This window comes from Eretmochelys imbricata, chromosome 18, assembly GCF_965152235.1.
Source record: "Eretmochelys imbricata isolate rEreImb1 chromosome 18, rEreImb1.hap1, whole genome shotgun sequence".
In the NCBI taxonomy this organism is placed as follows: domain Eukaryota; kingdom Metazoa; phylum Chordata; order Testudines; family Cheloniidae; genus Eretmochelys; species Eretmochelys imbricata.
The window spans coordinates 9765253-9786319 of record NC_135589.1 but is presented as its reverse complement, the minus strand read 5'-3'; the positions used below and the strand labels follow the sequence as shown (position 1 = coordinate 9786319).

At 39.2% G+C, this 21067-nt stretch overlaps 1 protein-coding gene across 9 annotated transcripts in view; it reads left to right on the top strand.

Moving 5' to 3' along the window:
• The window catches only part of FHAD1 (forkhead associated phosphopeptide binding domain 1), a 60743-nt gene that overhangs the window by 15239 nt on the left and 24437 nt on the right, over positions 1–21067 (top strand). For 7 of the 9 annotated variants that reach the window (XM_077837115.1, XM_077837114.1, XM_077837112.1 and 4 more), the window contains 10 exons: positions 2114–2237; positions 3196–3326; positions 7531–7596; positions 8225–8329; positions 9979–10086; positions 12255–12335; positions 13953–14105; positions 15778–15973; positions 19440–19510; positions 19854–19991. In XM_077837115.1, coding sequence (XP_077693241.1) covers positions 2114–2237; positions 3196–3326; positions 7531–7596; positions 8225–8329; positions 9979–10086; positions 12255–12335; positions 13953–14105; positions 15778–15973; positions 19440–19510; positions 19854–19991 — 1173 coding nt within the window. The remainder of the gene's footprint in view (positions 1–2113; positions 2238–3195; positions 3327–7530; positions 7597–8224; positions 8330–9978; positions 10087–12254; positions 12336–13952; positions 14106–15777; positions 15974–19439; positions 19511–19853; positions 19992–21067) is intronic. The other 2 variants (XM_077837113.1, XM_077837116.1) reach the window with 2 other exon arrangements.

Here is a 21067-nt window from a genome sequence, read left to right as displayed (position 1 = left end):
ACAAAAGAGCTTAGAGGAGAAAAAGGGCTGGGTTTTTTTTTCAGTTTGTTCACCTTTTTGACAACCCTTTGTATATAGACACTAAAAAGAAAAGGAGTCCTTGTGGCACCTTAGAGACTAACCAATTTATTTGAGCATGAGCTTTCGTGAGCTACAGCTCACTTTGAAGTGAGCTGTAGCTCACGAAAGCTCATGCTCAAATAAATTGGTTAGTCTCTAAGGTGCCACAAGGACTCCTTTTCTTTTTGCGAATACAGACTAACACGGCTGTTACTCTGAAACCTATATAGACACTGTTTCCTTTGCATAGAAAGTTAGCTTCCTTATTTGTTTGTGTGTGTCTTTCATACAACAACAGGAGAGAGAAAACATTTTTAAAATATGGAAATCTGATTGAAAAGCTATATAAATTGGGAGGGTGGCTGGAAGGCAAGTATAATATCTGAAACTACTTTTAAGACATTTTTATGTTGACTGTATTTCAAGATGACCGTGTCCCTTTTAAGCTCTGTGTTCATGTGAATGCACACAGTGATAAAGAGCAAGGAAAGAGCAATACTGAAAATCGGATACATAAAACAGAATTATTGCTATACAGAGCATTGGTGATTGTTTTCAGTGAGTTGTCAGCAGCTCTGGTTTTGTATTATGCTGAAGACGATATATTGCATGTAGAGCTGCACACTCCCCCAGTGGACTCCTTCAAACGGTCTACTTATCCGCTCTGAATTAGGCTCATGAAACCAATTATTTTAACAATGGGAAATTTATATTTCCTCCCTTCTTATTATCTCTTTGGCCATGAGATGCAAAAGTAGACTGCAAAGTTTCATCTTCACTCATGACAGCCAGGAGGTAATGTGGCTGATCTTTATTTGCATTAGAAAATGTACATGACTTTGAGTGCTTTCAGTAAGTTATTATCTGAAATATTTGTTCTTGACAATTAGCTGAAGACTCCCGAAAAAAACATATAAACCAATGACCTTGAAATACTAGCCTTACTCCTCCTGTTGCTGTAAGTTGGCCCATGATATATAAATCCTTTTGACTTACTCATGCAAGCATCCATGGGGCTGCTCATGTGAGTTAGCTGAGAAGGATCTGTGATCTGTGGGTTTTTTTGTTTTTTTTCTGAATGTTTGACTGCTGGAATATTTCAGTAGCAGAGAGACTATTTGCCTTTTGTTTGTGCTTAGAGTAATCTTGGCTGAACCCTGCTCAGTTTGGATAAACTCTCAGGTTTGAATATTTGTCTAAACTATTCAAACCACTCAGGTCTGCAGAATTGGGCTGGAGATCTTGGAAAACAAGTTCACAAATGAAGCTTCTCATGCTTTTTTCCCATTTGGAAATATCAAGTCAAGTTTATTACTAGCAACTTAGCCATAGTTCAATGCACAAAAATTAAAATATATTACAATAAAACTTAAAATGATATCCAGAATGATAAAATATTTAAAATATATGTACAAACCAATTAAAAAGAACAAAAACCAATTAAACCATATATAATCACTGTGCCACTTGCCTTTTCCTTATTGTAGCGGCTGACCATGCAAATATGGCAACTGCTTGAATCACAGATACACTGTCAATTCCTAACAAATATTCAGTTTTCTAGAAACAAGCATCTGGGACAAAAACACAGAAAGCCATTTTGACCTCAAGTGGCAATACAAATTACAAAATCACAAGTAATGGGGTAGGTCTTCCACCTACCCAAAGCCCCATGGACAGAGGTGATTACATTTCTCAGTGCCTTATATCAGACTTTTAAGTTAGATGTCTGCGTAGATTGAAAACGGAGAGCTATAAAGGCCCTCCTTAACTTGCTGTTGGACAGACTGTCTAAATATCTGGCATATCCGTGGAGTTGGAAATGTAGCAAGAACACTTTTCTCATAGCAGCTTTTGATCACAACTGAATTGGGAAGTATGGACATGAGTGTATTTGATTAATTTAAACAAAAAGCCATTTAACTTATTTCAAACCTCAAAAGAAGTCTGGTTCAAATGTAGAACAAAGGTAGGGTTTGTATGACCTGAGCTGGTTTGCCCATTCCCTATTTAAGGTGACCAATAATTTATTTTCTTTGCATATCTTTTGTAGATCAGCAGTCTGCAGAGAGATTCGAGCCAAGTCTTGTGCCATTCCCTCTCTGAAAGAGACTTAGAAATTGCAAACTTGAAAAAAGAGGGTGAGAAGCTAAGGAGGAACCAAGGTCTAACTACAGGTATATTTCCTCTGGCATCTCAGGTAGTCTACTTTTAATATGCAGTTTTTAGGGCTAGGATCACAGTTAATATAGTTTAGCAATGAAAATGTATACTTGAAAACTTCTCTGGCCAGAAATGATTTTTAGTGGCTTTGTGGACCTTCTAAAATTGTTCGTCCCTTTTTTCTATTTCATTTTAACCTCTTTGAGGCTTACAGATATCTTCTGACAGAACTAGTAGAGTAGAAATAAGGAACATTGGGACCTAAACCTGGGTGAGTTGTGGGACAGATGGTTTATTTAAAAAAAGAGGGGGGAAAACCCTGGAATATAAGGAACTGTTAGTCACTGTAGGTCAGACCCTCAGTTGTGTAATCAGTATAGCTCCACTAACTTCAGGGACAGTACTGATTTACACCTACTGAGGATCCGGCCTCCTATGTCCAGTGTTCTGAATATCTCTCAAGGGCCCTGTCTCAGAGTGCAAACCATTTTCCAATTTCCAGCCTTCCTTTATATAATGATTTAGTAGTCAAAAGGACTTTAATATTTACACAAAATACTCAAGTGTTTTTATTTAAACAGTAGCTAACAATACAGTCCTGTTAGCGAAATCATTTCACTCCATCTCCGTTTTCCAAAAGCAAACAGAGTGTGTTATATTTACTCACACCAGTCCACAGGGACAAGTTATCAAAGTTTCAGACCTAAGCATAGTTTTTCAAGAAAAACTGAGCTGTAAGAGAATTGTTCTTGCCCAAAGGAGCAAAGCACTGAATTCCTTGGGACTAATGGTCACACTAAATAACTCCCAGAGTGTATGGACTAAATTTGGATCTGCTTTCAAAACCAGATATTGTTAATATATGCTAAATGTTTTTTCTTCTTCAGTGTTTATATGATGATGTTATTGTTTAGCAGGTTTTCATAACTGAAATGCCTTTGTATTCTTTGACCTAAATTCTGTTCTTCACAGGACTGGTGACCAGTTTGCAAAGAGACATTTCAGCAAAAGAGCAGAGCATATTGCAACTAAAACTGAATGCAGATAAACTAAAGAAGGAAAACAGGGAGAAGGATAATCAGCTTGCAGTCATTTCTGCCAAGGTTGACACCCATACTTATGTGCACTGTTATTTACTATACTACAAATGGTTTAGTAAAATAACAACAACAAAATGGACCCAATTCAACAACTCCACTGATTTCACCAGAGTTATACCGGAGCCAAATTTGGGCCAATGTCTATAGTTTCTATATCTGTGCAGTAGTTTAATACTAGGCTAGAACTAAGAGTCAAGGAAATGGGGTATGTCCTGCCCACCCAGGACCGTAGGCACATCCTTGGGTGGCTGCAACCCATTTTGTTATGGCTTCTCTGCTATTGTTACTTGAGCTACCTTTGATTTAGCTAGATTAAAGCTAGCTCAGATATGTCTACATTGTCTCAATCACACCACCTGATTTCAGTGCTGACATACCAATGTCTCATCCTCTTATGCCAGACTTCAATTTTACCTATGCAGTTTCTGTATCAGTCTCAAATTTCATTCTGCTGTTCATGTAGATGTACTTCAGGATTGTTGTGTGGCTCTGGCACATTGAATCCCACTTGCCCTGCATGGTGAATTCCACTGAAAAGCACTGAGTTCCTGTTAAAAGTACACCCCCTTACTGCAAGGCAGGTGAAAAACTCAGGCGCTAGCCGTTATGTCTTTTTTTTTAATTCTCCTCCTTCCAATTTTAGAAACAGTGCTTTTTTTCAATCAAGTGAAAATCCTTTTCCTAGTCTGCATGGTCATTCTCTTCCAGTTCAGTGAACCTCTCCAAGATCCTCTCAAAGAAAGCGTGTATAAGCTTGTGTCCAACAGGTTTGCTCACTCCCTTTGCTGTGCTACTCTGACTGCTCTGCTGCTCGGTTGTGGCCATATTATAGTAACGACAACACAACTATCCATTCACAAGAGACAATGGTGCCAAATTCAAAATTTTGCTGGCTCCCCACTTAATGCTATTGCTACCTGTCCCCAAATCCAGTGGGAGCAGCCACTGATCTTCCTCGTACAAGATTGCAAGAGAGCCATACCGCATGCCCTGTACCCTGAAGAGCAAATCAACTACTCAGCAACCTCACCAGCGAACTTCCTAGTTCTGTCTGAGACAAGAGTTTTATGGTTCCTCCAGCCACCTAAGAGGAATAGTATATTCCCTGATGGGGTGGACACCCTATCAGGAAGCCTTGGGGAGGGAAGAAAAGCCCAAGCAGGTGGGAGTAGATTTATTTGTGCATATGAGCACGTTTGCATGCCAACCAGGAGGAAAGCAAACTCAAACCACTTTGTCAAAATGTGGTGCCTCTTTTTGGTGGTGGAATTGGAGAATTCTGGGATGTGAGCAGATCTTGGGATACGGGTGGACTTCGGGAGAGTACTACTATCTTTTGATGGTGGTGGCAGTTGTTTAATTTAACCCTTCTCCGAGAGTTCATCTGGCTGCTGTCTCAGCTTTTCATCACAGAGCTGCTTCTTCTTCATCATCATCATCATCATCTGGTGTCTGATACGTCCTGAAAGGGCTACTATATAGGTACCTTCCAGCAGGAAAAATTCTCCCTCTCTCATAGGGCCTGAATTTGATCCTCATCCAACTGTGGGACCTTAGGTTTGAGCCTCTATAAATGGAGCTCATCACCTGTTCTCCCTTAGTGAGTGGTTTTTGTTTTTGTTGTTTGGTGCTTCCGATTTGATCCAACTCAGATAGAAGTCAATGGAAAGCTGAGCCACATTGCTCAGGTGTTACAGTGATGAGGGCCAGGTATGTACCTAGACAGGTTCATTTGTAAAACCAGCAAGTTGCAGGGTGTTTTTATGGATCCTTCTTTTTCAGTTACCAGTTTCCCGCTGTGATTTTTCCTAGACCTTCTCTCACTGTGTGGTGTGGTGCTATTTCACTGAATCATCTCCTCTGTTTGCTTGTCCAAAACACTCGCATCAGGTTATTTCCAAACAGGGATTTTCTACGTCTGAGATCCAATCATTGCCTCTGTCTCACAACCAAGCCCACTTCTGATTGTCTTCAATTCTGTTCTTTAAGAAAGCTGCGGTATGGCTTTTTCCTAAACATGTCCTGTATATTTACAAAGATGCTACCCTCAAGCTGTACTTCTACACTTGGCAAAGGCAGCATAATCAGATCAAATTTAGAGCAGATGCTTGATTTTGGTCAGGCTGCATTACTGAATATTGTAACCTAAAACCACACTATTACTTTGTAGTTCCCAAGCGGTGAGGGAAGGAGACCTCAAAAACTATGCATATTGGATTTCTGTAACCAAGAAATGTTAACCAAATCCCCACTTGTCTGTCCACATCCCCTTCATTTCAGATCTTTCCCCCTTAACATCACACTGAGTTGGCTGAAACATGGGAGGGATGAGTTGTAAAAGATGCATATTTCTAGACGAGAAGGAGCAATCAGTGGTGCATGAATGAGAGTGTACTATTGAGAGTTTGACTGGTGGGGTTTTCTGGAGTACCACAGTGGCATACTTGTAGAATTCCTAAGGAGCAGGCAGCTGTAACAGCAAAATACCAATTAATTATAAGTAACCCAGTTTTCTTGTTTATAAATGAAGAAATGTATTTCCTCTCCTTTCCTTCTGAGTTAGATTTTTGGATCAGTTTATTCAATTTTAACTTGGAAGGCGCAAAGTAGCTGATGGTTGGAGGCATATGACTCAAGGATTCATTGTGAGAACATCTGAAATTCTTAAAAATAGCTTGCTCCTAAACTCCCTGTGTGACTCCGTGTGGATACAGTTCCATCACCGAACACAGGAGTTGATGTGCTTAGCAGTTTACAGGAGTAACTCAGCTCCTCTCAGGATTAGCTGTCTATGATTCTGGGTAGCACTACAGAAGACAGGGATCTTTCATCTCATACAAACTCCACTGCACAGATTCAACATTTCCTTCAAACTGATGGCATTATAGGGCTGGCCCTGCAGGCCGCGTTGTGTGAGGTGTTCTTTTCAAACCAGTGAGATTAGTGATGAGACAAAGGGCTGCAGGATAGAGCTCTAGGGATTGTGGAAAACAAATAGTTGCAAAATGTTGTGCTAAAAGCACCCATATTGGCCCCTCAAGTTAATCCTGATAGCAATGTGAATAGAGCAGGGTGATTTTTTTTTTTTTTTAAGCAAACAGTTTATTGAAAAATGCAATTTTGGGTGAGTCAAAACTGTTCACCAAATTGGGTCAAATTCAGCTAATAGTTTTGACTGCAAAAAAAAAATGGGGGAAATAATGCTGAAAAAGTCAAAGACTTTTTGTTTCAAAACAACTTTGTTCCAAAATGTAGCTGAGTTTCACTAAAACAAAAGGGTTAAAAGCACTTGAAAACTAAACAAAATGTTTTGGTTTACCCAAAATGATTTTTTTGTTTGTTTTTCATTTCAACAAGAAAAAAACAAAAAATTGTCATTTCACGTTGACCTGAAACAAAAGTTGTTTGGGATTTTTGTGGTTTGCCTGTGGAACTGAAAAATCAAGTATTCACCCAGCTGTAGTAGGAATGGGGAGGCTGTAATTTCTTTTACCAGGCCAGGAGGCATATGCTTATATGCAGGAAACATAGAGTCCTTACATATAGCCCCATTCCAGAACTTCCATCCATCATTTCCCTTGTTGTGGGGCTTGCAGAGAAGCCTCTTCATGAGTTCTGGAAAGAGCCAGAGTCGGGGCATACAATTTTCACACTGGGCTACCCTATGGCCATGGGCTTTCTGCTATGTGTCTGTATATACGTGTCAATCAGAATCTGGCTCATTATCTGAACTTCTGATAACATTTGGTCCTATAAATATAACCAGTTTCTCTGGGCTCAGAATACTATCTCAGAACATACACGTTGTTTCATGTATTTTTTTTAAAATTTCTGTTTAACACTGGTTCTGATCATCTTGTACATTTCAAAAATTCTTCTATTCCTTTCTTCCTTACCTCTGCATTTTCAATAGCACTCTTTTTCAAAAGCACAAGGGGTTTGTCTCATGTAGCTTTGTTAACTCTTAATTGTCTTTCTGTTTTTCTTTTCTAAAACAGGGAATGCTTTTCTAAAAGTCCAATCCTGAAAGATGCTGAGCAGCCCCTTCTCTCATTTCCTTTATTGTGAGTTGAGGACACTCAGCAATCTGTGGTACTGGGCCCTTACTGTTGTGCTATACTATTTTGCTGTGTGCTCAACATAATATAAAAATGATCATATCTTCCTTGCTTGTGATGATTTTTTCCTTGGTTGCTGTTCATTCCAGTGTTCTAGAATTAAAGAGGAAATGAAGCATGAATTCAGAGAGAGAGAAGCAATTACATACCAAAATGTGAGTTAGTTTTTAGTTGCCTGGGTTGTTTTAGCATATAGGCAAGCAGCAAATTGAAACTCTGCACCCCTTTGAGAATAATTAACTAGACACGTTACGAATTGTATTTATAATCCGGGTCTTGTCGTGGAAAGGGATGTAACTACACAACAGATTGGAGAAATGTTGACTCCTGGAAATATTTTAAGAGAAGTTTTCTATGAAGTGGAATTCTGTTTGAAATAAGATTTAAACTACAATTGGCAATCACTATATTGATTAGTAAATGTGTGTTTTTTTCATTTATTTGAAATTTAGAGCAAAGCATCAAAGATAAATGAAACCATAAACCTGTCTGTTTTGTACTGTAAATGAAATGTTACTCCTTAATTTCCCAAATAAGCTAATGATTATTTTCACACATCTCTGTAAATCCAAAATCTTTAAAATGATAGATAGGGCAAATGTATTTCTTATTAGTTAAAGATTTAGGATATGCAATAACTGAATTACTCAGATTGTTTAATAAAACAAAAAAGGTCTTGAAGTTAATGTAATGAAACTAGGAGGTTTATTGAAATATAATCTCATTAAATTGGGTGATTTACTATTTTGTGTGGCTGATTCCATTTTATTGGGATTTTTACAGCGCATTGGAGAGCTGGAGCTGCAAGTGAAGGGGCTGCAGGGAGAAATGCAGAAGAACCGCACCGAACAAGAAATCATAACAAGTAGGCTTGCAGAAAAAACAAAGGTAAATTTCCATTCTGCCTGCTAGCTTCTCTCTCATGAGGTACAGTCCTGAAAAGGAAATTATAATTCTGAATAAAAGGAAAGTGAAACTCCAGGCTAACACAGTTTTGAGATTGGGAATGGATTCCCTGACTCCACTGTGGTGGTAAGTACCATAGCACAGTTCCTGTGCTGACTTTGGGCTGTGCAGCTTCTTGTTTATTTGTGAGTGACATGCCCACTTTCCCCCTTTCACATTCCTTTGTGGAGACCCGCTGATTAGGACTCATCCCAGCACACATACAAGGGTGGATGCCCCCCAAGGAAATTCTTTGCCGCTTTGCCCAGCCATGCTGTAGCACTGTTCCTGCTTTTGGTTCTAATGTGTCAGCAGAGGCCAGCTCAGGATTTGGGCTAGCCTCTGCAGCACATGTACAGGGACTCTGCTTGCAGCCGTTTTTTTTCTTGAAATAGCTTTTTTATTTTTCTTAGTGTCTTAGAATGAAAATAAAATTAAGATGTTTTTATGGTATTTCTTCAATGTGATATTCTCCATTACAAAGGATTCTAAAATTGCTCTTATCACCTTTACTCTTCCTCGCTATTTCTTCGGTGGTGTTTTGGTGTAGTCCCCCAGTATCATCTCAGTTTTCTTTCTTCTACAACTCTTGATAATGCTCTCCTTTTCCAAAGCAAGACTATTGTGCAACTCAGGCTGCAACTTGTGGAGTCAGATAAGCAGAGACCCATTCTGATGTTCCTGAGTATAATCCTGCCCCCTTGAAAGGCCCATTAATGTGTTTATAGGGCTATTGCCTAGATGTTTATTTCTTTGATCTCACTACTTGCTCTGCAATAAAGAATTCTTACTTTCCATGAATGTGATAGAATTCTTGTGTCTAGCAGTGGTTTCCAACTTTGTTACCTTAAATTCGGTGGATGTTAATTGTAACTGTACTTTGTTCCAAGATTATCTGCTTAAACCACATGCACAGCCGTTAGCGCTTAGAAAACAGGTGTCTGCCACCCGACCTAAAGAATGACATTTTCTGTTAATTGGCCATAGTATTAGAGCACTAAACATATTTGCTGGCCAGCCACTAGAGGGTATGATCATCGCAAACTGGCTGGTACTTGAATAGGTCTGATTACATTCAGAGGAAAGACATGCGCTTGCGCACACCCACCCACCCACCCACCCAGCTGGTACATGACACATGCATGGAGAATTATATATGTCCTTTTTAGATTTATCAGGTATACTGGTACTGTCGAGAATCCAAGGAGTTGTCTATATATTGCTCATAAGTCAGGGAGCCTACAGGAATCCTTTCTTTGTAGATTGGCTGTAGAATGAAGCACATTCAGTAACTCTTTTATCTTGTGCAAGAGGAGACCCAAAAATCTCAGTACCAGTGACTTAATTTAAAACCATGGGCAGCGTGGCTAGAACTATATGACTGATGAGCTACCAATGACCTATAGCTAGGATGTTAAACAGCTTAAGTACCCAGCACTGCAAATTAAAAAATAAAAAGTGACATCGCATGACCCAAAGTTATATGTGGACTCTACTGTTCTAATAAGATTTCTGTAGGAAATAGTGATAGATCTGCTTATGGCATTATTATACGGTATCACTTTGATATTCAGGTGCTTTCATTGTTTCAGGCTGAAGAGGAACTGAAAAAAGAGTGTGAAAGGAAATGTCTGCAGTTACAAGAGATGGGGCGCAGAGAAGGCCTCATTAAAGCTGACTTGGAACAGGCAAAAGCTCAGGTAGGGGTTGCTGAAAAGAAACATTACTCTGTACTCTGCATTATAGCTAACAATAGGAGCGTTTCTCTAGGAAAAAATGATTTGTAACAGCCATAAAAGCTATTGAAAGCTAGAGTACCGCAGAGGAAATATAAACCTGGAGCACAGAACTCTGTGGTTGCTACATTGGTATTAATTCCAAATTGTGTAGGTCATGGCTGGGTTATACTACAAGGTGTGTTTCCATATCTCATTTACAGATGGCTAGTGTTTATATGATGCATAGGCACCATACGCTCCTTCTATTTTCTGTTGTCCTCTCCATCACCCACAAATCATCCACAGCTGCTGCCTGACTTACTTCAAGGAAGAACAAAGCCCTTTGTAAAATACTTCTGTTTAAGTATCTGCTCTGGTGCAATTACAAATCCTTTAAATGTTTAATTTCCTAGTTTAGGGCCCTCTCCTTACAGAACGGAGCCAGCTACCACCATCTTTAAACACGATGGTTGCTAGCAGGATTCAGAAAAGTTTCCTGTCTGGTATGGACAGGGATATATTTTTTGGTCTGACAATCATAACAGAACAGCGTTATAAAACTATGCCATCATCTCACATCCCATCTTCCTCAGTGGCCTATAACCCAGTGTTGTTAGCAAGGTTCTCGGCAAAGAAATCCTGTTGACGTTGGTCAGAGAAGCTCTGCTATAGCATTAACTTTTTGAACAGGTGTATGCTAATTATCCATTAGTTTTGTGACTAATGGAGCAAAGGGTAAATATCAGGCCCCTAGTAACAGCTACTTCACTGGGAAGTCCTGCCAGTGTCTAACAGGAACCCACACAATTGTCACAGATTACAAACTCCTTGTCCCAGGAGTGCGTGTGTTTGTAGATGCGTTAGATGAAAGACTGGATAATGTTTTGTTACAGCCAAGGGAAGAGACAAATACCACCTAGCAAACAAAGTTATGTTAAGCTCACTTCATTGGAAATGTTTATAATTCGTTTCTGAAAAATACACAGTGGGTGGCATTTTCAACAGTCTTCAGTGCTGGCAATGGGAATTTTACTTTAAAAAATCGTACCCAGAACATAAAACCTAGCAACCTGTTCTAGTCTAGCAATCTGTCTAGTTTGTGTAATTTGAAATGCTAGCAGGGCCGGGAGTTAAGACCTTGTAGAGATATCTTTGGACAATTGTTTAAATATCTGACGTGTGATGCAATCTGGTGCCTTTGCTCTCCGGAAACATTTTTATGAGTTTCACAGGTAAATCATCTCTGACAGAGGTGCGTTAGCAGTATCCAAAGAGGTGACTCAATCAGAGGCAGAGAATTCAGTTCAACCTTCCCTACAGATTGGGGCTGTAATGTTAACAAGAGGCTACAAAGAGCCCCATCTAGCACTTGACCTTTACCACATCTGTTACTGTGGGCTCAATCCTGCTCACAGTAAAATAAATGTCAAAACTTGTATTGACTCTAATGGGAGCAGATTTGGACATCAGCTTTCCAGTGTAGTTCCTCAGTGAATCCTTTTGCTTGTGTGGTTACTACTTATGTAGCTAAATTCTTTCTTATTCTGTTTTGTATTTTGTTTGCTGTCTTTGCTTAGGAATTATTATAGGGATCCTTATTCTGGATTTTTAAATGTATTTATGTTTCTATTTTTGTGCATACTTTCTTCACGTTCCTTCCAACATGCAGTACTTACAGAAGATGGCATTCACTTTTCAAGAACCACTTTTAATTCACTGATAATGGTTTAACAATCCCCCTGGTGTCTCACTGTTGATTATACCCTTTAACTTAGTAGACAACATGAGTAATATTATTAACTACAGGGCTATTCTATCAAAGTGGTGTAAACGTACAGTTTAGTAGTAGTGTTTGTTGTGGACTATTCCGACAGAAAATTGATTGTGAGCTGAATTTATAGCCTAAGGCAAGGGCAAGTGTGGTCACTAGGCGCCAAGGTCAATGATCATGGGCAGAATACCTTCAAAATTAATTCAAAATTACTACTCGTGCCCTCTATAATTATTGAAAATTTTCATAGAACAACATAATTATTAAACTGGTGTGCCCTCCTAATTGATTTTTCAGGACTAGTGCAGACTAGCCAAATGGAGTTTCTGTTGACTCTAGCTGTTAGTAATTTTGTTTACTTTATCAATCTCTGCTTTAGCTGGAGTGTTTCAAAAGGCAAATGATTGAAATCTTCTATTCACAAGAAGCGGAAATTCCAGAGACTGTAACAGATCAACAGGTTAGTTCAGGTGACAGCAAACACAACTTCTTGGTGCTTTTACATTTTGGGAGCTTCTGATACTGAGGGAACAGATCTTTTTGATTTTGTTTGTTTACACATATTTATCTTGTTGGACCTCATTCCAGACTCATTTTACCAATTGACAAACAAAGGTAATTTTGTAATTCTCTGTACTCATCCCATCTGGGATTCTTTCCATACAGACACCTTATCCTAGAATATCAGAGTTAGAAGGGACATCAGGAGGTCATCTAGTCCAACCCCCTGCTCAAAGCAGGACCAATCCCCAATTTTTGCCCCAGATCACTAAATGACCCCCTCAAGGATCGAACTCACAACGTTGGGTTTAGAAGGTCAATGCTCAAACCACTGAACTATCCCTCCCCCCAAGGTGACATATGACGCTGGTCCAAAAGATGCTCATGAGTACAGAGCTAAGGTACCTTAATGGAGAATTTTGGTGGGGAGAGAGGCAAGTTGAATACTATATGGATAAATTGTACAGTCCAGGTAAATGAATCTGGTGCTATATCTGAGTTTTATTTCACTGGAATACCAATTAAGAAAGGAGGGAGCTCATCTTTAAGAAAAATGTTACATTCAAATGTTTTACTGCTCCAGGAGTTGGCTTTCTGCCTCTCTACCACTTTCTTCATCTAGGTTCAGGAGACCATCTAAGTTAAACACTTGAATAAGGTGTAGTTTAAGATATAATGATGTACTGGTTTCACTTGAAAAATCAACAATATCTAATGTTGTTGTATTTAAGAAGAAATGTGATAATTTCCCCCTCCAAATCTGGGGTTGAGCAAGTATGCTTTAATAGGAAAACACATTTCAGGATGGGTAAAATTTTGCACCAAATTATAGTTTGCATCCTAGATTTCCAGGACTCCGAAAGTTTGCCCATGACTTGGGGAAAGGCTCATTTTCTCTATCATTTCAGTCTGCAGGATCTGCTGCTGACACTTACTGCATGGAAGTTCTACAAAATGGAGACAAATTGGGTTGCACATTAGAGACACCTTGGTCCTGCAAGGTGCTGAGTGCTCTGGCCCTAATTCAGCAAAGCACTTAAGAACGTATTTAAATTTAAGCATCCATTGAAGTCAATACTGAGCAGCATACAAATTTGGCAGTTAACTACTTTAAAACTACTCCATTTGCATGCAGCAATCCTGAGTGTGTGTGTGAGTGTGTGTGCTGGCACACACATTCTTTCGTATGGCGGTGAAAATTAGTTCAGAGCACAAAATGTACATGTGCTTTGAGAAGCTGTTTTTGAAAATTGGCCTCTTGATGGTGGAATATTCCTTAAGCCAACTCATAAAAATCAATTTGGGCCTAGATCCTTAAAGTTATTTAGGATACTTTATTTAGGTATTTAGCCAGAAGTCAATGGGAATTAGGCACCTAAATACTTTTGAGGAACTGGGCCTTAGTGATGAGTAAAGCACCAAACTATTTTAGTCAATTATTTTACACTGAAATAAGAATTGTTGTGAAAAATGAAAGTTTACATTTACTAAGCCATTCTTTTCAAGTGAAAATGGGAATGTCTTCCATTTTTTTTGTGCATTTATTTCTTCTTCTGCCTTCATACCCTTTTATCAGTTAATGGAAAAGATAAGACAGATCACTAATGAAAATCTGCAGAATCATGAAGAGGAGAAGTTATTACCGGAGGAAATGAGTTCCAAGGACTCTGAAGAGAAGGAAGTATCTGAAAGTGTTGAGATGTTGAAGAAATCATTGGATGAATTCCAGGTCACTTGTTTAAGTGCTTTTTGTATACTGAAAGTGAATTAGAAGATAATTCAGATATATTGCACATGATTGTCCTAAATAGTGACTTAATCTAGATGTTTAACCAGAGAAAAGATCTGCTGCATATGGTACTGAAGAGATGTGCTCCTTCTCTACAAATCAGTAGCAATGCTTTGTGGTTGTTACAGCTGGAGAGAAACATTTGGATGAAACGGTTTCCCATCACAAAATGCCAATTAGTCGAAAGCAAAATTTTCCACTGGAGCATGTTGATTTCAGCGAACCTGTCAAAGGAAACCAAACAGGATTCCAGTGGAAACTTACCCTGTTTCCTGCCAGCTCGCCTACCTGCCCATCTCCCCTGTTCCTCAGCAGCTTGCCTGCTGGGACTCCCCATGCTCCTAGCCTCCCTGCCTCCTTGGCAGCCTGCGTGGTGGGCTGCTGCAGAGTTGGAACTCCCAGGACTTCCAGGCTCCTGGCTCCTTCTCATCTCACCTGGTGGGCTGCCAAGGAGCTGGGGTTCCCTGGGCTTCCTGGCTGCCAGACAGGCTGCCAAGCTGCTGGGAGCCTGGGAGCCCCAGATCTTTAGAACTGCACACAACAAAATCACGGTAATTGCAGGTACAAATGCAAGTTAGACCTCTGGTTGGCCAATTGCATGTGAATTCACTGTGAATATAAATGTTACATGCAACTCTAAAAAAAGATGCAGTTCTTTTTTTTAATTATTTTTAATCTTCCAAGTTAGGCTCTTCAGTGCATCACCGGGGTATGAAGAATATGATCCATTGTCCATTTGATCTGAACAAACTTTACTGTTAATGTGAAAACCCCATTTTTTGGCCATGCAGACTGCTGAGCAAAATGTGTTTATTGAAACTGGAGCAAAGATGATGGGAAAAAGTTGCAGACTAGGATTTTCAAAGGAACTCAAGGAAGCTGGGCACCGAGTTCCCAGTGACTTTCAGTGCTAGATGCAAGACTCTGGAGGATACAGTATAGTCTTGGTTTGGCCTGGATAATTTTTCTAGTGTATGGGAGTGGAAAATCACATAATTTTGCTTTTTCAGATTGTCTTGAAATAACTATAGTTATTCTCGATCCTATTGCTGAATGTGTGCTTGATTGACTTTACATTTTAAACAGTATCTGTGTGTGTGTGTGTGTGTGTGTGTGTGTGTGTGTAAAGATAGCCTACCTCAAAACAGGTTTGTGGCTGAGGTCCCTAAAAATTGCTAGGGGTAATAGTACCAGAGATACAAATATGTTTTACTGTGGAGCACTAACTATTCCCCGTCACAGAAGTGTCAAAAGTTGTCTGAAATGTTGGTTGAAACCCAGTTGAGTCCAGACAACAATGGAAATGGCTGTTGCAGGATAGGGCCTGCTATGCATCACAGTACACATGCAAAAAGAAAAGGAGTCCTTGTGGCACCTGCAGTACACATGCAGTATCTGATGGAGTGGACAAAGTTGCATTACATCCTACAAAAACCACTTTCCTGAAAGTTGTTGCAATACATAAATAGGCATCTTTAAAACAGAACATGATTGTTGTAGTGATAATAGAATGTATTTTGTTGTAAAGAGTTTATTGTATTAACTGTTGTGTTAAGACACAAATGACCCATAATCACAAGGTTTGGATTGTTTGTTATTAATTGTCTTTCAGGCTTTCTTAAATACCTCCTATTGCAGCAGTAGCTTGAAAAGAGAGATTTGTAACCTTCAAGATCTGTGCATTGACCCCTCTGTCTTGTGGATCCACACACCAGTAGTTGAAATTCTAAGCAGTTTACTCTCATGGGTAGAAGCAATGGAGCAGCTCCTTCATGATGTGGGGATTGACGTGTCTTGTTCTGACAAAGGTTCATGGTTTTCTTTTTCTTACCTTTTTTATACCTTTTTCCATATACTAAGCATGAGAGTTCAAAATGCAGCTTAAAATACTATCACGTATTAATCTTAGATCCAGTATTTCACAGTAACTAAGGCTGGGTTTAGCAACTACAGTGTCTTAGAAGATAGAGTCACCTGGGGACATCTAAAGAGCAGCAGAAAGCAAGATTCTTGTGCATTTCAATACCATACTTCCTCAGAGGAACTGAATAGACAAGCAAAACAATGAGGAACACGTTGTGAGCAAAACCACAACAGATAGTTCTGATACTAGACTTGCCAGCTCTCCTTTTAGTATTTGTAGCTGGGATTTTCAGAAGAGCTTAATGGAGCTAGGTGCTCATCTCCTATTGAAATTCAATGGTAGTTGGGTGCCTAGCTTCCTTATTCTCCTGTGAGAATACCAGCCGTCATTATTTTGAACAAGTTTGTAGACCTGCAGCATTGTAAATCATCGTTAAGGCCAATGGTGGTTATGGCAAAAATATAGGATGAGTCATGGCAAAAAAGACAGAAATGATAATTTTAGTATTTAGCAAAAAAGAAGAAAGTCACAGGATACAATATTTTAAAGTTGTTTATTTAGGGAAACCGAGAACAATCTATTAAATATCCTTAATTTTACAATAAAATATTTAACTAATAGTTGCAATGTATCTTAAAACCCACACTCCATTCCCCTGGACTTATATAGAGTCAAATGTGTAAAAATTCATGGAGAAGTCTTGCTCAATAGTAGGTGATTCAGGGTAATAAAGATCATTTTTACAAGAGAAACCTAAAAGGCAGTTATTGTCCTGCAAGTCATGTCTGTGACAAAAGTAACATTTCAATCATTATTAATTCCTCTTTAAAATACTAATAAGTATGGGCTTCCAGTTTCTTAGATCCTCTTAGTAGAGACAGTTCCAAACCAAAACCCCAGCCCTGAACATCCCCAAATTTGGGGAAGTTTGGATCTGGGTCCAAGCTGTGTGGAAATTGCATGGCTGGTCACTATCTTTATCATGGCTCAAACCAAAACTCCAGCTCCTGACATTCCCAAACTGTGAAAGTTTTGTTTTAAGTTTGCAGCTTGGCTCCCTCTGCATCTCTTGAGTTTAGCACGTGCTTGGGTATTATCAAATCAGCTGATTTCTGCTATGGTCATTATTCATCCTATGGCATTAAAAGAATCAGATCCTGAAGCAATTTCTGTCCATCTGTCTTATTGTATCCCTATATTTATGGCCAAACTGATACCAAAATCAGTTGATATCACCTAAACCATATTTTGATCTTTGCCCCTCTAAATATACTATTTATATTTTGGCTCTTATGCAGTTTCATATCTCCCTCCATGCCAGTTATTCTATCTTGGTGGTTCTTTTCCTTTTGTAATAAAAGAAAAGGCTCTTGGCGGTGAATTTAGCACTGCTAGCTGTTTTAGTGCCAGAGCCCTTATCTTAACTCAGTGGTGCAAGGTAACAGATTGTCCTGTCTTTCCCTTCCACTTTAATCTGTATTGTGAAACAGAGCCGTTTCTATTCTGATTTACTGAAAATAAGTTAACTTCGTGAGTGGAAAAACAAATAGCTTTTTATGTCTTGATGCAGAACAATACATCATGTCATGCAACTCACATTATGTAATCTGATCCAGAGGTGATTCCTTGCACTGAGAAGAGGAGAAATTAACTTTTCTCTCACATGGTGCTTGCCTACAGAGCTGTAAATTGTGTATCTACTCATACAATTTGAATTAAAAGGGTGCAGGAAGGCAAGAGGATGGCAAGAGAACCCACACTGTTTAGGGAAACCATGCTAGGACTGTTTAAACGCTGTTGTGGTTAGCATGGTTTTAAACTTAGTGCCAAAAAGGCCTAAGAATGACATTTACCGAAGGGAAAGTTGATTCCTCCTCTTTTGAAGGAATCCCCAAAGCAGAAATAAGTTGAAATACAGCAACAATGGTAGCGTCATTAAGCAACACCATCATTTTGTGATCATCCTTTCAGGGGAAAGTACTAGTTTCAGGCTGTTCTTAAAATGAACCTCAGTTCAGGGGGACATTTTATTGTGGCTATGTTGCAGGTATTGGCCCATTGATTTCTTTGATTATTTTGCATGATCTCTTCAAATAGCTATAGTTTTCTTAGCTTAAAACATACCCTGTAGCATGTTATAGACCACATGGGCGTTGTATGCATATGTTTTCCTCACCCAATTAGCAAATGATGACAGGGATAAATTGTCTGTATCTTGAATAACACATCCAAAACGACATCTACTCTGCATTTTTGGGATCTATATATCAGTAACGATACTTAGCACTTGACAAACATGACACTCCTCACAACACACATATGAAGTAGCTAATTATTAGCGCCATGTTGCACATGAGGACACTGAAGCACAGAGAGGTTTAAGAGAGTCACTGGTGGAACTGGGACAAGAACCCAGGAGTTCTTGGCTCTCTTGTTACTAGCCAGTGCTGCCTCTCCAGTATGAGCAAGTGATTCTTATCCAGTGACAATATGCTTCTCCATTGAAGTGTGAAATAGCTGGTAGTTGTGCCCTCTTGATCACAGACTAGTTACTACATAAATAAATGAATAGGCAGTGTGTTCCTTTCCTGTGTGAAAACAGCAGAAGGAAAGAATTTATGCTCATTAACCCACTACTTCTGAGCACCAAAGCATGAACTGCATCTTCTCCTCAGGACTGAAGGACAGCATGGAAAGGGCAAAGCAGGTGGCCTCAAATTCACACATAAGTCAGAAAATCCTGAACAGTAGATTTAAAGAAGATCCCGTGGGTCTCAGCCCATTCCATATAGTGTCCCCACCAGAGTGTGATTCCAGGTTCTTCCCTGCGTTAGTAGCAATACTAATTCTATTGCCATACAACCACTCCCAATCTCACAGTTATTGTAACGGCTCGCAAAGGCCATGGAGGGGGGAGAGAGAAGGAGGAGGGCAAAAAGTTATGCTGCTCCAAGTAGTATCAACTCCTGAAGCTGTTTCCCACATTTGTTTTATGTATCTGTGAGATGAACATGCCATGTAGAGCCTCTGTTCCTTGATTTCTCTCAGGCCCTTCCCTTCTCAGAGCGTGGATTGTGCACACGTATTTGGTAAAGAGGGGGCTAGTAGTAGCTACACCGTGGCATTGAATGATTCCATGGAGGCCATTTTCTGACTCTCTTACATCTGTTTGGTCTCCTCAGCATTGTAAAAGGGAGGATAGAACCTATAGTGAGGACAGTGAAATCTAGGATTAAAAAGGCCAACCTTGAAGCTCTTGATTTAGAAAGCAAAACAAACGGCACCCTTGGCTAGGCCTTTCCATGCATCATCACATTCCTTTGGTAAATGACCAGAAGTGAGAAAATCCCCAGGTAATAAAAAAGAGATTATATAAACCCCTGTCATTTTAATTTTCATTTCTTGCCAAGGAATGGCCTCATACATGAAGAGTCTGCTGGAGAATAATCATGAAACTATGGGCAGAATTCAAACATTGCAGGTAAAAAAAAAAAAAAAGTCATAAGACACTTTGACTGGATTTGTATTAAAAGAAAATATGGTGATAACTATTAGCGATCTGGTTTAGAGACTTTGATTGATTAATCCAGAGTGAGCAGAGATGTGAAGTGTAGGATATGCCTGCAATGCAGTGTTATGGAAACGTTCTATGTCCAATGCCAGCTTTATAGATGAATTCTTTTTTCAGAAGTCACTAATTACAAATGTCATTTAAACATCATTCTTTTCTGAACAGTTTTTGTTAAAATGTTAGTGAATGTCCTTCTTCTTATGCTTAAAGGGCCAGTTCCTTAATATCTTTGTTTTCTAACATTTCTCTGTAGGCCCAATTAGACAAATTACAGGAATCCCAGAATTCTGTGCTACACGAGAAGCTGAATGAACTAAAAGTGGAACATGAGAAAGAATTACAGGACAAGATAAAACTAATACTTTTAGAAAAAGAGGAAGAAAATAAAAAGGTATAGTAAAGCAGTTTATTTTTAAAAATACAGTATGTTTCTTTTATGCACAAACAATATATTCAAATACATTGTTGTGTTTTGCATGTATAAAGAAGATAAACTCTAGCCCCAAAATTCAGATCCAGATCCAAACTTCTAAAATGTCCAGGGGTGAAATCCTGGCAGCTTTGAAGTCAATGGGAGTTTTGCCATTGTCTTCAATGGAGCCAGGCTTTTACCCCAGATCTGGTGCTTTGCTTTGGGCCCATATCTGTATGTTTCTGTTAAAGTGAGGAGAGATATCAAGACTTGCAGTTATTGCACAGATATTAAATGAATATAAGTAGGGGCCAGTAGAGAACAATAATGTCTCTGTTAAACGCATTGTTGTCTAAGGTTTAGAGCAGGGGTTCCCAAACTTGGTTTGCTGCTTGTTCAGGGTAAGCCCCTGGCGGGCCACGAGACACTTTGTTATCCATGGTTTAGAGCAACAAATTGAGAATCAGGAGCCCTTCTGTTCACAGCTCCACAGCTGACTCCTCATTGGAGCCTGGGCAAAAAAATGTAAACCATTCTGTGTATCGGATGACTCATATTTCAAATGGGATAATAATAGATTAATTTACCTCACAGTATGTTTGTGAAATGCTTTGATAATTTTGTATGAAAGATGCTTTATAGAAGTACTATAATGTATTCAGTAGTGATATTGTCTAGAATAACTCCCCGGGAGGCTGAAGCTGGAATTTGCATCTCACCTTTTCCTCCCCCCCTCACATGGCCACACGGGTGGAATGCATATTATAGGGCTGTTTGTGAACGAAGGGATGATGGCACAAATGTATCTCTATAAAACTGCTGTAGCCTCTGTTGTGGAAACAGCTCTCCACAATTGAAATTATATCAGCATATATGTTTGGGAAGAAAAATATCCCTGTTAGGTCAGATTTGGGGCTGTCTCTTTACTAGTCTTCACTGACTTCCTTTAAATTCAGGGAAATACAGATCTTCACAAGATCTGGGGTGAGTGGGGGGGACACTTATTTTTTAAAAAAAAAAATCACAGTTCTCTCCAACTTGACTTAATTTCTTGC